The sequence below is a fragment of the Schistocerca nitens genome, chromosome 3 (assembly GCF_023898315.1).
Source record: "Schistocerca nitens isolate TAMUIC-IGC-003100 chromosome 3, iqSchNite1.1, whole genome shotgun sequence".
NCBI classification, from domain to species: Eukaryota; Metazoa; Arthropoda; class Insecta; order Orthoptera; family Acrididae; genus Schistocerca; species Schistocerca nitens.
In genome coordinates, this window is record NC_064616.1 from 872097698 (window position 1) to 872116061 (window position 18364).

General features: G+C 38.6%; 1 protein-coding gene across 1 annotated transcript in view; it reads left to right on the top strand.

Moving 5' to 3' along the window:
- LOC126249796 (uncharacterized) overlaps positions 1 to 18364 on the top strand; it is a 74334-nt gene that overhangs the window by 42281 nt on the left and 13689 nt on the right. The window contains exon 6 of the mRNA XM_049951484.1: positions 4137 to 4342. Within this exon, the coding sequence (XP_049807441.1) occupies positions 4137 to 4342 (206 nt within the window). The remainder of the gene's footprint in view (positions 1 to 4136; positions 4343 to 18364) is intronic.

An 18364-nucleotide genomic window follows, 5' to 3' on the forward strand; every position in this document is an offset into this window, starting at 1 on the left:
CGTGTGTCCGTCAACACTGAAATTGGACTGTTGATGACTGGAAACATATTGGCTGGTCGGACAAGTCTCATTTCAAATTGTAGTGAGTGCATGGACACGTATGGGTATGAAGATAACCTCATGAATTCATGGACCCTGCATGTCAGCAAGGGATTGTTGAAGCTGATGGAGGCTCTGTAATGGTGTGGTGTGTGTGCAGTTGGAGTTATATAGGACCCCTAATACATCTAGATGTGACTCTGACAGGTGACATGTACATAAGCATCCTATCTGATCACCTACACCCATTCATGTCAATTGTGCATTCTGACGACTTGGGCAGTTCCAACAGGACAATGTGATGCCCAGCACATCCATAATTGCTACAGAGTGGCTCCAGGAACACTCTTTTGGATTTAAATACTTCCACTGGCCACCAAACTCCCCAGACATCAACATTATTAAGCATATCTGGGATGATTTGCAATGTGCTGTTCAGAAGACATCTCCACCCCCTCATACTCTTATGGATTTATGGACAGCCAGCCCTGCAGGATTCATGGTGTCAATACCCTCCAGCATTCCTTCATATATTAGTCGAGTCCATGCCACATCGTGTTGTGGCACTTATGTGTGCTTGTGGGGGCCCTACACGATATTAGGCAGGTGTAGCAGTTTCTTTGCGTCTTCAGTGTATACTCGTTAATTATAAGGGATAGTCAAATGGAAATGAAACATCTGCCACAGTGGGACCATGGAATGGTTCCATTCAAAAATAAGCACCACTCATGTTAAAACATTTATCCCACTGGGAGATGACATGATCAGTTCGTATTTTCTAGGTAGCAGTTGTCCACTGATGAATCTACAATCGCATGCACTCTTGCATTTCCTCATCAGACTGAAACTGACATCCATGTGACTTTCATCATATTGCCAAAGATGTTAAAATCACATGGTGAAAGTTCCAGGCTGTACAGAGGATGTTGCAGTGTTTCCCATCCAAATTACTGAAGTATAACCTTTGTCCGATTGGCTGCGAGGTGGTGGGCATTATTGTGCAACAGTGTGAGTCTGCTCGACACCATTCCTGGATGTTTCGACTTTATGGCACATCAGTTTCTGTAAAGTGACTTTATAGCACTGTGCATTAATGGTGGTGCTACACTTGAAGAACTCTATGAACAGAGAGCCCCTGGAGTCGAAGAAGGACGTCATCATGACATTACCAGAACTTCTCTGAACAACTTTGGATTTCTTGTGCAGGGTATATGTGGGATGTTTCTCCTGTTGGGTTTGTCATTTGCCCTCAGGCTGTCTGATGGAATTGTCCTGTTGCACAATAATGCCCACCCTCACACTGCCAATATGATGAAGGCTACACTTCAGCAATTTGGTTGGGAAACACTGCAACATACTCAATGCAACCCAGATCTTTCACTGTGTCATTTTCACATCTTTGGTGATCTGAAGAAATACATACATGAACATCAGTCTCATTGGCCAAGGAAGTGCAAGACTGGGTGCAGTTATGGATCTACCAGCAACCAACTGCTTTCTTTGAAACAAGCATTGATCATCTCATCACCCAGTGGGATAAATGCCTTAATGTTGTTGGTGATTACTTTTGAATGGAACCATTCCATGACGCCATTGTTGCAGGTGTTTGGTTTCTATTTGATAGTCCCCACATGTTGGCAGTAAGCTACATATATTTTTCACACCAAAATTTTGACAACTGCAGCCTTGATACGAGATGTTTTGCTATAGATTCTACAACCCTTAAAGAAGCAGAGAGCTATGTTGGGATTGCAAATAGATTTGTAAAATGAAATTCATCATTTGGGATTGGGTAGTCCAAAGACAATTTTAAGGATAAATTAATTGCAGACTTTTTAGGAGCTTTTTTGTGACCCTGTGTGCATGCTAGTGATTTTCACAGTGTCTGTGGCTTGACACCACAAATGATCAAGGCAGAATTATGCCACAATATTTATCAGCTATAAGTGATCATACATCTGTGGCAGAAGGTATATATTGTATCAGTATCATTTTTCTCCCTTTCTATTCCATAAACAGACAACTGGAATTTTCTTACTAATTGAAAAGTACTGGCTTGTTTATTGATAGCAAATGTAATATAGTTTTCCAACAAAAAATGGTCAAGATAAATTTCATAAAAGGATATAGTGAAACATTACATGAATCTCTGTCCTTGTCACCCATTCAAAACACATGCATTTTGCAGACTATAGCTGGCAAGTTGAGATCTACACCATTATAATAACTTTATCTTGCAGTTGCCACTTAATAATTTCTGAACTCTCTCTGAAGCACTAAGCTACTTAGATACTTCATGTGGGAGCCAAATAGAAACATGTTGTTACTATTTGAGATTTATCTTTACCAAGGTTTCCTCACTCTCTGACCATATTTGTCTGATTTGACTCTAATGAGTTTTCACAGAACTAAACCTGTAGCCCTGTTTTTCCATTGTAAACTTCATTTGTAATATAAATAAATGATTTATTGCAGCAAAATAGCCATTATAGTTATACATCAGATTACAATCATTTGAGAGTGAATTACAAGGATGTATTGAGTGTCTGCATAATTCTTAGTAGTAGATTACATTCAGTGCAGGTATTATAACAGATTATCATTTGAACCATTTATTGCATAGTCTCTAATTGATCTGGTCCTCTTGTTGCATATTTCTATATGGTATCTCTTGCAAAGGTTTGACGGTTTGTGGTATGTTGTATTTGAAGATTTCGTCTTTATTTATTTCTGTTCTCATCTACCTTCCTGTTCCACCCATTATATATTTTCTATACCAGTAATAGGCATGGGTAATTTTGGTACCTTGTCCAGAATACTTCTATTGCTGAATAATGTTGGATTTACATTTTATTTTTCTGACCTCCAAGGACACATATTCTCCTCCATATCAAATTCAGGTGATGTACGCACAGCTCTGTCATGTATTACACCTAACTACTCATCACTTAACATAAGAAACCTTCATATGTACAGCATACATACCTAAGCAAGTAGCTTCTTCTTGACTGTGGCAAAAATTTTCCACGTTGATGGGGATCTTAAAATTATCCAACCTGTAAGGCAACTCAAGAAAACTGCACTCAAGATCATCACAGACCTGATGGAACATCAGGCTTTAGACTTCTGCTTAGCATCTAACCAGAGGACCACAACTGGTATGTGGGATGACACAACAAATTACAGAAGTTTTACCCCAGAGTTGATGCCTAGGTAGTCATTATCACTATTTCTGCCTAATTCCAAAAGAATAAAGGATGGCTTCTGAATCCAGGCAACTGGAATTATCAGGGATCATATGAGCCATGACTTGTAACTCAGTGAATTTAACATTCAATAGCTGGTGGCAGAGCATTTTCCATGTATGAAACAAGACCTCCTGGCAAATTTGCTTACTGGATTTATTCCCTGGCCAGACTATTAATTCCTGAGGGACTTCATCATCAGTCTAAAACAGGAACTTCTAACAACAATCAGTAACTCCCATTTTGAGAGTCTGAGGCTTGCAAGAACGGCGCCAGTCTCAACAGATGAGAACATTTTTAGACTGGCCGTTTATTGTTCTGTACATTAAATAATGTCTTTGTATCACAGTAATAGATTTATACAGCGTTTTAATGATATCCTGTTATTAATACTGCTTCCAGTTGTTGTTAATGTTTACCTTCACTCATTCCACATAAAAGGTTTTCTTTATAGTGTAATCTTGCAAGACATGAGTGATGTCGCAATCACTCAGTGTGAAAAGTCAACAAAATGAGTGAAAATGAATCTAGAATACCAGCAAATCTCAAACAATTAACACCAGAAACAATGGTATCATTTCATTTCCATCTCACAAGGCTAAATCTGCTATTCATTCACTTCATAGTATAAGGAAGAAAAGGCAACGGAATATTATATCTTCAGCTGTTATTGTCTTGTAGATAATATAAAGTTGATTCAGAAGCAATATGAGTGTTTGTCCAATTTCCATAGTCATTACAATGCTAAAAGTGGTTGTCATGCATTGAACATTTTTACATGTGCCCAAGAATTAGTACCTCCAAAAGTACATATAATATCTTGAAACTGAAAATGATTAACTCTTGTTTCAGGCTCTCCATAAATCGAACAGCAGGTTTGATAACATTCAGTCATGTTGCTGATATAGACATTCCACTGACTCAGACAGACACGTGTGAATTTGTTGACTCTGTTGGTGAACTTGTTTACACAAAGGGTGGAACAAGTATTCTAGTTGCATTAAATTTGGCAGTTGATGAAGTAAAGAAAAATGCCATTCATGATACAACACTTGTATGTAAGTAGCTATGGAATTACAACATAAAAAATGTGGATGAATATTGGTACTTAATTTATTTATTTATTTATTTATTTATTTATTTTGTCAAGGGTTTTGTTGAGAATTAACAGAAAAAATGATGGGAACACAAAATTTACTCCATTAGACAAGACTTCATATTTGTTCCTGAATTAGAATATTGCTTATTTTTACCTCCTCAGCCATTTAACTTCTAAAGTGGTTAATGAGTGTAATTATTAAAAGTTGTGATACAACTTGAAAAATGTTATAAACATTAATCACTCTCCAGCAAACCCTTAGAATGTTTCTCATGTTATTTTGGTACTAGGAAGTTTGCAAGCAAATCTTGTTTCACAATACTATGAAAGTAAATTTATTCAGACCTGTGGGTTTCAGTTATGGTATTTCTTACTTTTTATTACACATTTTGGACAACTCTTGCTGTGTTTGTTTCATAATAAGCAAATTTATTCAGTGATACACATTGTGTAATTTTTATAACTATCACACATCTGATCAAGGGCAGTATAGTGAATAACAATATGTCTGATATCTTATTAGTTTTGGTTTGTTGGTGATGTTAGTACTGTTGGTAGTGGCAGTGATTAGGTAGATGACTCCTGCAGATGCCTTACCAACTATACTTAGCAATGATATGCCTTAGTAAGTGTTGCAGTCATTTCTTTAAAAATCTTTGAATTCTGCATACCCAGTGGGACATAAACTTCCTCCCAGCTGGTTGTGAGAAGTGAGTATGGGTGTTTCAGAAGGACAGAGTTGTTGTACTTAACAACCACGTTAGGTATCCCATCTTCACCTGGAGTCTCTCCATTAGCAAGGATATCTTTTGCTCTACTGAGTTATTCATAGTAGGCATTGCATCTAGGTTTTCCATGTAATGTGATTACAAATCCTAGCTTCCAGAATCTCAATTTGGTTTCAGGCCTGACCAATCAGCTGTGGATACAACCTCTCTGTGACAACTGCTAGAGAAGTGCTGTGAGCATAAGAGGCCACTTTATATCGCTTTTATTGACCTTCTTAAAGCATTTGATTTATTAAGCAGAAATGGACTCTTCAAATTGCTGCAGAAGATTGGATGCCCACCTAAACTGTGATAAATAACTGTCTCTTTCTGTGATAAAATGCAAGCAACAGTTTACTTCAACCGTAGGACATTGGAAGTATTCTTTGTCAATAGTAGTGTAAAGCAGGGGTGTGTGCTAGCTCATACTCCCTTTTCTTTCTGCTGAGATTTACCTTTGAACACTGTGAAGAGGGAGTGTATTTACATACTAGGCCTAATGGAAATCTTTTCAACATTACCTACCTCAAGGCCTAGGCCAAAGTGAATACAGTTGTTATTCATGAGTTGTTATATGCAGATGATGCAGCACTGGTAGCAAACACAGAAGATGAGCTGCAGTATCTAATTAACAAATTATCACAAGCATGTGAAAAATTTTGTCTTACCATCAGCCTGCAAAAGACTAAGATCATGGCACCAACAGCTTTCCATTCACCAGCATTGGCAACAATTCTCTGCAGGTAGCTGATGACTTTACCTACCTGTACAATATCTAACAACTTGTCTGTGGACACTGAGATTACTAATAGAGTCACAAAAGTATCATCTATCATGGCTAGATTGAAAAACAGAGTATGGAACATACATAACATGCATACATACATAATAAAAACTAAATTAGAAGTATACAACCCTTGTGTTACCAGTACCCTTCTCTGTAGCTGTGAGACATGCACAACTCTTGCTAAGCACAAATCTCAACTGTACAGCTTCCATCTCCGCTGTCTCTGGAAGATCCTTCAAATTTCTTGGAGTGATAGAGTACCCAACATCAAAGTATTACAGCTTGCAAGCACACCCAGCATTCATGCATTCCTGTGCCACTGTAGTTTAAAGTAGCTGGGACATGTCAGGCACATGGATCCTGAGTGAATACTGAAAAAACTGCTGCATGGAGAATTTCAGGAAGGTGTGAGGCCCAGTGGGAAGACCACATCTTCACTCCAAGGATGTCTGAAAGAGAGACCTGACCAAGGCCAACATTAATCCAAATCAGTGGGCAAGTACTGCTGATGACTGTTTCAAGTGTGTGTAATGGGGTCAAACTTGCAGAGGACAAATGCACACAAGAACAAATCAGGAAGAGGACAAGACAGAAAGGGAGAGTGGCTTCTGTTTGAAGTCCTCTACATTTCACTTTCCCAAACTGTAGCAGGACTGCCACTCTCAAGTGAGACTTTTGAGCCACAGCAGACATTGCAGACTCTGAACCAAGTATGCTAAATCATCATCCTTTGAGGATGGATGGATGGCAAGGCAAGGATTAGATGTAATGATATACACTTATGGGTGCCACAAAATTGAACCAATCTATTTTATACAAATGATGATATAACTTGACAGACATGTGTTACGACAGGCAGCATGGAATGAATTGGTTTAAGAATACATCAAAACAAAAGATGTTGCACACATTGGTCTCGATTTCATTCTCTTTATCAACCTCTTCAAGTTGCTGTCACCATAGATCCCACTTTTCCAGTGCAGAGCACAGAAGACAGGGTGGATGGTGATATCACTGTTCCCCAAAGTATTCATGCAGGAACAGAGAGGTTCATAGTTCTTGGCCGTACTGGGAATTGGGAGCTGCTTTGATGAAGTCTTGAAGTGATGGCATTGGTACATTGTATTCCTCATTGAAGGAGGAAGAGCTGGGGCCCAGGCTCTTGCTGGGTGAAACAGAAGTACATGTTGAATCTTCTTGTCGATGTACTAGGCTGCAGTCATCCTCCTGAGCCAGCATTATCCAAGCTAGCATAAGACGCTGACCATAAATGGTCATAAGTTTGCTGATGAGCCAAATAGAAAATGTTTGAGCCCATGCTGTAACACCTTGTGAAGGTTGAAATACAGTTGTTGCAGGGCTGCCCATTTGGGATCATCATTGAGCATCATATGATTACAGTCATTCAGAGACTTATTTACAAAAATCTCCTGTACTCCATGTTCTTGTATGGCTGGTGTGTTGCTTGACCCTAGTTACAAGAACTGGTAACTCAAGAGGCCACCAAATGTGGTGATTTTGGGGCGGTGGCACTGTCTGTTATGAGACACTGAAAACTAGTTTTGTAATCAGCCAGTAAGTGATGGAGAACATACTGACCATAGTTTCCAGTCTGCAAGTCCACATTCTTCTTTCATTCACTGAAATGCTTCTACTCTCAATTTACTCTGCAGGATCAGGAACTATGATTATATATGAAAGTTTTGAGTTCTAATTGATCAATATACTTGATAAACTTTTGCACACACAACATAGTGAGATAATAATAATAATAATGATAATAATAATAATAATAATAATAATAGGGAAAAGAATAAACCTCTGGTATGTTCTGCCAGTCGTAAAAGGTGACGAAAAGAACAATAGGGCTAACCCCCCTTTTAGGGTGATTAGTTGGTTCAGGATAGAACTACAGAAGCCTCGGACAAGCGCCGTCATGGTCGGGGACGACGCTTGAACCCTATGCCTGCCCACAATGGTAACGACACTGCTAGCCAACTGGAAAATGATTTAAATCCAAATAGAGGTGTTTTGCAGGATATGCTTCCTGCAACCACCCTAGAAGGAAAACAAAGACAGAGGATGAGATGGTCAGACGAAGTTAATCGACACCTCATGTTCTGTTATTACCAAGCAACAAATCTAGGAACCAACACAACTGGATACAGATCACAAGTATACACAACATTTATTACCAGATACCCAGAATTAAAATGTTTAACAGAACAACGACTAGCTGATCAGATCTGTGTAATAATCAAAAATAACAGGATACCCCAGTCAGAATTAGAAAACATCAAACAACAAGTACAACAAATACTGGAACAAAATAATGTGCAATCAGAAGAAGAAGAAAATACAATAATGGACTCAAACATCCCAGAGCAAACAAACAAAGAACAACACACATCAATTAAACAAGCAGAGGAAAACGAAATCTTAAGAGAGCCACCAGAACAAGCACAAATAGAACACAAAGTGACACACATGTTAGATATAGAAGAAAAATTTCAGCTGACATATATAGAATACAAAGACACAAATACAGACATTAGACCATTCTTGCATAGACCGCCAAATAACCCACAAGTCGAAACAACAATAAAAACTATCAACACAATCATACACAACAAAATAAATGAAAACACAACTATGGAAGAGTTACAACTACTTGTTTATATAGGAGCACTCACTACACTAAATATACACACTAGGCAGAGATCAGAACCAACCAACACACAGAAGAAACCCACAAAACCAGCATGGCAACACAGGCTACAGATCAGAATAGAAAAACTGAGAAAAGACATCGGACAGCTAACACAATTTATAAGAAATGAAATGCCAGAAAAAAACTAAAAAGGTTAGGTAAAATCTCACAACAAGAAGCGATAGAGCAATTAGATGAAAAGAAGCAGAAATTACAAGCATTGGCCAAATGACTTAGAAGATACAAAAATAGTGAAAATAGAAGGAAACAAAACCAAACATTCAACACCAAAAGAAATTTTACCAGACAATAGATAACACACACATTAAAATAGACACTCCACCAAACATAACAGACATGGAACACTTCTGGAGCAACATGTGGTCAAACCCGGTACAACATAACAGGCGTGCACGGTGGATACAAGCAGAAACAGATACATACAAGATGATACCACAAATGCCTGAAGTGATAATTTTGCAACATGAAGTCACCCAAGCAATTAATTCTACTCACAATTGGAAAGCCCCTGGAAAAGATAAAATAGCAAATTTCTGGCTAAAGAAGTTCACCTCAACACATTCACATCTAACTAAATTATTTAACAGTTACATTGCAGACCCATACACATTCCCTGATACACTTACACAAGGAATTACTTATCTGAAACCTAAAGATCAAGCAGACACAGCAAACCCAGCTAAATATCGCCCCATAACATGCCTACCAACAATATACAAAATATTAACTTCAGTCATTACACAGAAATTGATGACACATACAACACAGAACAAAATTATAAATGAAGAACAAAAAGGCTGTTGCAAAGGAGCACGAGGATGTAAAGAGCAACTAATAATAGATGCAGAGGTGACATATCAAGCTAAAACTAAACAAAGGTCGCTACACTATGCATACATTGATTACCAAAAAGCTTTTGATAGTGTACCTCACTCATGGCTACTACAAATATTGGAAATATACAAAGTAGATCCTAAATTGATACAGTTCCTAAACATAGTAATGAGAAATTGGAAAACCACACTTAATATCCAAACAAATTCAAATAATATCACATCACAGCCAATACAGATTAAACGTGGAATATACCAAGGAGATTCATTAAGTCCTTTCTGGTTCTGCCTTGCTCTGAACCCACTATCCAACATGCTAAATAATACAAATTATGGATACAATATTACTGGAACATACCCACACAAAATCACACATTTGCTATACATGGATGATCTAAAACTACTGGCAGCAACAAATCAACAACTCAACCAATTACTAAAGATAACAGAAGTATTCAGCAATGATATAAATATGGCTTTTGGAACAGACAAATGTAAGAAAAATAGCATAGTCAAGGGAAAACACACTAAACAAGAAGATTACATATTGGATAACCACAGCGACTGCATAGAAGCGATGGAAAAAAAAGATGCCGATAAATATCTAGGATACAGACAAAAAATAGGAATAGATAATACAAATATTAAAGAAGAACTAAAAGAAAAATATAGACAAAGACTAACAAAAATACTGAAAACAGAATTGACAGCAAGAAACAAGACAAAAGCTGTAAATACTTATGCTATACCAATATTGACCTACTCATTTGGAGTAGTGAAATGGAGTAACACAGATCTAGAAGCACTCAATACACCTACACGATCACAATGCCACAAATATAGAATACATCACATACATTCAGCAACAGAAAGATTCACATTAAGCAGAAAGGAAGGAGGAAGGGGATTTATCGACATAAAAAACCTACATTATGGACAGGTAGACAATTTAACCCCCCATGAACCATGGACCTTGCCGTTGGTGGGGAGGCTTACGTGCCTCAGTGATACAGATGGCCATACCGTAGGTGCAACCACAACGGAGGGGTATCTGTTGAGAGGCCAGACAAACATGTGGTTCCTGAAGAGGGGCAGCAGCCATTTCAGTAGTTGCAGGGGCAACAGTCTGGATGATTGACTGATCTGGCCTTGTAACATTAACCAAAACGGCCTTGCTGTGCTGGTACTGCGAACGGCTGAAAGCAAGGGGAAACTACAGCCGTAATTTTTCCCGAGGACATGCAGCTTTACTGTATGATTAAATGATGATGGCGTCCTCTTGGGTAAAATATTCCGGAGGTAAGATAGTCCCCCATTCGGATCTCCGGGCGGGGACTACTCAAGAGGACGTCGTTATCAGGAAAAAGAAAACTGGCGTTCTACGGATCGGAGCGTGGAATGTCAGATCCCTTAATCGGGCAGGTAGGTTAGAAAATTTAAAAAGGGAAATGGATAGGTTAAAGTTAGATATAGTGGGAATTAGTGAAGTTCGGTGGCAGGAGGAACAAGACTTTTGGTCAGGTGATTACAGGGTTATAAATACAAAATCAAATAGGGGTAATGCAGGAGTAGGTTTAATAATGAATAAAAAAATAGGAGTGCAGGTTAGCTACTACAAACAGCATAGTGAACGCATTATTGTGGAGACTGGAATTCGGGAGTAGGAAAAGGGAGAGAAGGAAATATAGTAGGTGAATATGGATTGGGGGGAAGGAATGAACGAGGAAGCCGCCTTGTAGAATTTTTCACAGAGCATAACTTAATCATAGCTAACACTTGGTTCAAGAATCATAAAAGAAGGTTGTATACCTGGAAGAATCCTGGAGATACTAAAAGGTATCAGATGGATTATATAATGGTAAGACAGAGATTTAGGAACCAGGTTTTAAATTGTAAGACATTTCCTGGGGCAGATGTGGATTCTGACCACAATCTATTGGTTATGAACTGCAGATTGAAATTGAAGAAACTGCAAAAAGGTGGGAATTTAAGGAGATGGGACCTGGATAAGCTGAAAGAACCAGAGGTTGTAGAGAATTTCAGGGAGAGCATAAGGGAACAATTGACAGGAATGGGGGAAAGAAATACAGTAGAAGAAGAATGGGTAGCTCTGAGGGATGAAGTAGTGAAGGCAGCAGACGATCAAGTAGGTAAAAAGACGAGGGCTAGTAGAAATCCTTGGGTAACAGAAGAAATATTGAATTTAATTGATGAAAGGGGAAAATATAAAAATGCAGTAAATGAAGCAGGCAAAAAGGAATACAAACGTCTCAAAAATGAGATCGACAGGAAGTGCAAAATGGCTAAGCAGGGATGGCTAGAGGACAAATGTAAGGATGTAGAGGCTTGTCTCACTAGGGGTAAGATAGATACTGCCTACAGGAAAATTAAAGAGACCTTTGGAGAGAAGAGAACCACTTGTATGAATATCAAGAGCTCAGATGGCAACCCAGATCTAAGCAAAGAAGGGAAGGCAGAAAGGTGGAAGGAGTATATAGAGGGTTTATACAAGGGTGATGTACTTGAGGACAATATTATGGAAATGGAAGAGGATGTAGATGAAGACGAAATGGGAGATAAGATACTGCGTGAAGAGTTTGACAGAGCACTGAAAGACCTGAGTCGAAACAAGGCCCCGGGAGTAGACAACATTCCATTAGAACTACTGATGGCCTCGGGAGAGCCAGTCATGACAAAACTCTACCATCTGGTTAGCACGATGTATGAGACAGGCGAAATACCCTCAGACTTCAAGAAGAATATAATAATTCCAATCCCAAAGAAAACAGGTGTTGACAGATGTGAAAATTACCGAACTATCAGTTTAATAAGTCACAGCTGCAAAATACTAACGCGAATTCTTTACAGACGAATGGAAAAACTGGTAGAAGCAGACCTCGTGGAAGATCAGTTTGGATTCCGTAGAAATGTTGGAACACGTGAGGCAATACTGACCTTACGACTTATCTTAGAAGAAAGATTAAGAAAAGGCAAACCTACATTTTTAGCATTTGTAGACTTAGAGAAAGCTTTTGACAATGTTAACTGGAATACTCTCTTTCAAATTCTGAAGGTGGCAGGGGTAAAGGAGTTTTGCTATTTAGGGAGTAAAATATCCGATGATGGTCGAAGTAGAGAGGATATAAAATGTAGACTGGCAATGGCAAGGAAAGCGTTTCTCAAGAAGAGAAATTTGTTAACATCGAGTATAGATTTAAGTGTCAGGAAGTCGTTCCTGAAAGTATTTGTATGGAGTGTAGCCATGTATGGAAGTGAAACATGGATGATAACCAGTTTGGACAAGAAGAGAATAGAAGCTTTCGAAATGTGGTGCTACAGAAGAATGCTGAAGATAAGGTGGGTAGATCATGTAACTAATGAGGAGGTATTGAATATGATTGGGGAGAAGAGTAGTTTGTGGCACAACTTGACTAGAAGAAGGGATCGGTTTGTAGGACATGTTTTGAGGCATCAAGGGATCACAAATTTAGCATTGGAGGGCACCGTGGAGGGTAAAAATCGTAGAGGGAGACCAAGAGATGAATACACTAAGCAGATTCAGAAGGATGTAGGTTGCAGTAGGTACTGGGAAATGAAGAAGCTTGCACAGGATAGAGTAGCATGGAGAGCTGCATCAAACCAGTCTCACGACTGAAGACCACAACAACAACAACAGACAATTTAAGAAAATTCTTTATAGAATGAGCAGAAATTAGCAAAATACACAAAGCAATCACTCATATAAATACATTGGCTACACCACTACAATTTCATAACCACCTCTACAACCCTTTATATCACATAACATCAACAGATACGAAGAAAGTAAATTGGAAAAAGAAAACACTACATGGCAAGCACCCGTATCATCTAACACAGCCACACATCGATCAAGATACATCCAACACATGGCTAAGAAAAGACAATATATACAGTGAGACAGAAGGATTCATGATTGCAATACAGGATCAAACAATAAAAACCAGATATTACAGCAAGCATATTATTAAAGATCCCAATACCACAACAGATAAATGCAGACTTTGCAAACAACAAATAGAAACAGTAGATCACATCACAAGCGGATGTACAACACTAGCAAATACAGAATACCCCAGAAGACATGACAATGTAGCAAAAATAATATATCAACAGCTTGCCTTACAACATAAACTTATACAACAACACGTTCCCACATACAAGTATTCACCACAAAATGTACTGGAGAATGATGAATACAAATTATACTGGAACAGAACCATTATAACAGATAAAACAACACCACGTAACAAACCTGACATCATATTCACCAATAAAAAGAAGAAATTAACACAACTAATCGAAATATCCATACCCAATACAACAAATATACAAAAGAAAACAGGAGAGAAAATTGAAAAATACATCCAACTGGCTGAGGAAGTCAAGGACGTGTGGCATCAGGATAAAGTTGACATTATACCAATTATACTATCAACTACAGGAGTCATACCACACAATATCCACCAGTACATCAATGCAATACAGCTACATCCAAACTTATATATACAACTACAGAAATCCGTAATTATTGATACATGTTCAATTACCCGAAAGCTCCTAAATGCAATATAACATATACCGTACAGTTAAAAGGAAGTCACGCTTGATCAAGGTCCACGTCACTTTCCATTTTTGACCAGGCATAACGTCTGAGAAAAGAAAGAAATAATAATAATAATGTCTCTATCATAAACAGCACTATGAGTAGTTCAGAGACAACCTCTATGTTAAGTTCCCATTAAATGGTCTTTTGCCCTGACTTCTCATAATCAAAGTTAATTGCTCACCACAAAAGTGTAAAATAATATCACCACTTGCCACGCAGTTTTGGTAACATTACGGGCGGCACACAAACAGTTACTTCCGCTAAATCTAAGTGATCCAGGCTGGTATACAGTCTTCACAAGTTCACTTCCTATTTGTACCCAAAACATGTGTTTAGTTGCAGTCTGGCTGTGACGTCACTGGAGGCAGTGTGTAAGTTGGTGTTTGACTGCCGTGGATGGTAGCTGGGTGTGAAGTGAAGTCACTGCCTCTCAGGCTGTATTTATTTATATATGAGTGTAGTGGATGGATAGGTAAAGGGAATACCTGCCGTCATCCACTCTATCCGCAGGAAGCAGCAGTTAAATGGCCTCTTCCTCATATATATATCATTTTATAACACTGTTGTGTATCAATTTACAATCTTCATAATTTTTATATGAATGGAGTAATGCTGGCTTATATACAGGAAAAGTTTTAGCTTACCTGCATTTAAACTTTGCTGCCTAAAATTTGTAGAACAGAACTGACAGTAGAACATGACCTCTGAACTATATCTTTAAGAGATCTTGTATTGATTGATATTTACATCAAAGTCTTGAAACTTATTATAGCTCTATTATTTAATGGGTTTCATGAGGTGCTGTAATTGAAACTTTCTATCATTAATACAAATGATACTTAATCTATTACAAGTAAGGGCGTTTTTGTTCCTAATTTAGTTTTCAGTAAATTACTCAAAAACTATTAGAGGTAGCTTAATGAGGTCCCATAGTTAATGTTTTTATATTAAACAAGAGCTTCATACGAGTTTTCATTCTAAGTCTAATATTTAGAGCCTTCAATTTTTAGTAAAAACTCTGATTTTGACCAAAATATTGTTCTGATCAGGTTGAGACTTGTTATAGTTGGACATACATTTGCACGCACTGAACAATTTTTGGTTTTCTAGCTTTTTTTATCTAGCACCACTCCTTTTTTTCTTAAACAATGTATTTAGGGAAAGATATTCATCAGATCACTCTGAAATTTACAATCTAAACATTAATATACTGCAGTATATGCTGACAAAGTTTGGAAAAGCAACTTTAATTTTTAATTTCATCCTTAGATTATGGTGCAATAGTATGCTACACACAGATGCGCTATGATGACATGGCGCTAGTAACAGTGAACTGGGGTACATCCCATCACACCCGCTTGCCTCTGCAACTCTCAAAATGATACAGCGCTGTTTCGCCACATGATGGTGGCAGAAAGTTAGAGGGAAAGGTTAAGCATTCATCATACAGTATTCCATCCAAAGATGACTGTAAATCATCCTTATATGCTGTGTGAACTCCCAACAAAATCCATGGCATTTCTTCAGTCCACAGTGAATCATGGTGCATCAGGGTGGCTTTAAGTGTGCAGTGTTATCTTTCAACTAATCCATTGCTTTGTGGCTGGTACACTTTAGTGTACGAACATTATATGCCACACAATGTACACAATTCCTCAAAAAGATGCAATTCGAATTGGTGTCCATAGTCAGTAGTTATTGAAGATGGACAGCAGAAGTGAGCTTTCCCCATGTGACCAAAGGACAGAGCAGTAGATTCTGCGGTCATGTCTTTTAGAAGCACAGCTTCAACCCAGCTTGCTGTCCAAGCAGTGGTGGATAACATGTACCAGAACACATTCAATTCAGGCACAGGGTCAATGAGGTCCAAGTGAACACGCTGTAACCTCCCTTTAGGAATGTCAAATTTTCCTTGTCTCAAAAATGCATGGCAACCTATCTTGCTGTGTTGGCAGTCTCGACAAGCGTGGATCCACCACATATTGTCAACTGTGCTGATTGGTGTGTCACTTCCAGGGAGGGGAAGGATGAGCCAAGGTGATGGTGTTTTCTATGCTTCAAATGTGTGTTGCATCTCTGGTGTACAGTGCAAGGACTGTTGTCCTTTAGTATTTCTGCCTGCCAGAGCATTTAAGGGAGCCTGGATTTTTGCAGCGTACAGGATATGCCACCTGTGGAAACTGATTATCTCTAGAAACCCACAGAGTTTTTGGACTGTGATAGGAGGTGGAATCTGCCTGATGATTTCAATTCTCTCTTCCATACATCTGATACTGACCACCATCATTGAATATCCCAATAATGCAACCATGCTTTTGCATTTGTCTTTGTTCACTGCAATACCAAATTTTTTACGTGCACAAAAGTCAGACCTGGTGAAGATGCTGCTTGCATTCTTATGGTGAAGAAAAAAAATGGAATATCATCCAGGTTTGGGAAACAGACAGCAAGGTTGCTGAGGGCCAAATCAATGAAATGCTGCCAGGTTTCCTCAGTGTTTTTTAGGCCTAAAGACATATACAAGAACTTGAAACAAACCAAAAGGAGTAATGATGACAGTCTTTAAAATGTCCTCCTTATCCCCTGGTACCTCAAGATATACTTTTTTTCAGGCAACCACAATAAAGACTGAAGCACCAGTCATTGAGTGGGTGAAGTCCCAAATATTTCAGATTGGATACCTGTCTGGTATTGTGCATGTGTTTACTGTCATTACTCAATGCATATCCTATATCTACCACCATTTTTCATTATTAAGTGGATGCAGGATGCCCAAACACTATATCAAGGTTTCACAATTCCCTTTTTTTAATAATTTGTTGATAACTGTTTTTGTGATATCTAATTTAGATGGAGCAAGTCTCCATGCTTTATGGAAGACTGTTTATTCTGTTGTCCCTAATGCCATAGTGGATGTGGGTTGTAGAAGCACTAGTAAAACTAGAGTGGGGAGAACTATCACTGACCTGTAGGTGCTCCATCATTCCTGGTTGAAGGCCATTGTTAGAAAGAGTTGTTGCATCCACTGAAGATTCCAGTTGGTCATTGCATTTCTGGATGTTGCATACTGCCTCTTTATACAACCCTTTCATGTCCTTGTCACCTTCAGTATTCACTGCATCCAATTTTAGTAGGTTTCAAGTAAGCATCTCATCCAGATCTTTGAATTCTATATCATCCTCGGCACTGCCTTTATAGTTGCTTATCATACACTTAAAGTTCTCCACAGCTCATAATATCTCATGGATATTGGAATCGGGGGATGACGTATGTCTGGTGTTTGTAACTGTGGTAATCCTTAACAAAGACAGCTACTGCCAGGCCTCTGCCAGTTTGCTGCTTCTCTCATGCAAAGTTACATTTTAATTTCAAATTTGCATCCTGTAATGTAAGATAATCCCTTTCATGTAACTATATTAGGTCTCTATCATATCCAGCTGCTCAGTTAGTGGGCACCTTCATTTTTGAACCCCATTTACCAGAGACACAAGGAACTCTGCTTACCAAGAGGAAGTAGGAATAGGAGGTTTGCCAAAAACTTCCTGGCATAGAATCATTATTTCTGTTGTAAAGTACCATCTCTGTTAAATCAGGGCGCAAGTGATAATTTCACTGAAAATTAGTGCCTAATGGAGGTTTGTTTATGCTAGCCAGTGTAAACATGTGTGTAAACAGTGTGCTGAGACCTAAGTCAACAGTGCAGGTAGTGCTATTGTGTGCCTAAATAGGGGAATCATGTGCTGGTTGAAGCAGTAGCAGAGACCTTGAAGTGCGAGAGCTGACAGTTATTCTTGGAATCATGCTGACCACTAGAAGATGTTGGTTTACACCCCTGTCAAGAACATACAGACAACTGCTATGCCTGGAAGCGTGAGGCAACCTGGTTGGGTTCACATGAAAAATGTGTATGTATACTTTCTTATTTTTGCAATCTGTGATGCCTACAGGAGAACATGAACAGCATTAGCTGCATGTACAGTATAGTGAATTTGAGAGCAGTGGTGCTAAAGCATGAGTGAAATCATTATGTGCTCTGCTGTCTGTTGCTGGAACACTGAATGGCATCTGACAGTAGCTGGTCTGCTGTAAGCAGATGATGACACAGAATCCTCGAAGCAGCAGGTGTTGACTCCTAGTTGGCATGTTCATCAAATGTGTTCAGCTCATCTCAGTTACTGATCACTGTGTTGGGGAGCAATGTGGCTGCTGCTGTTG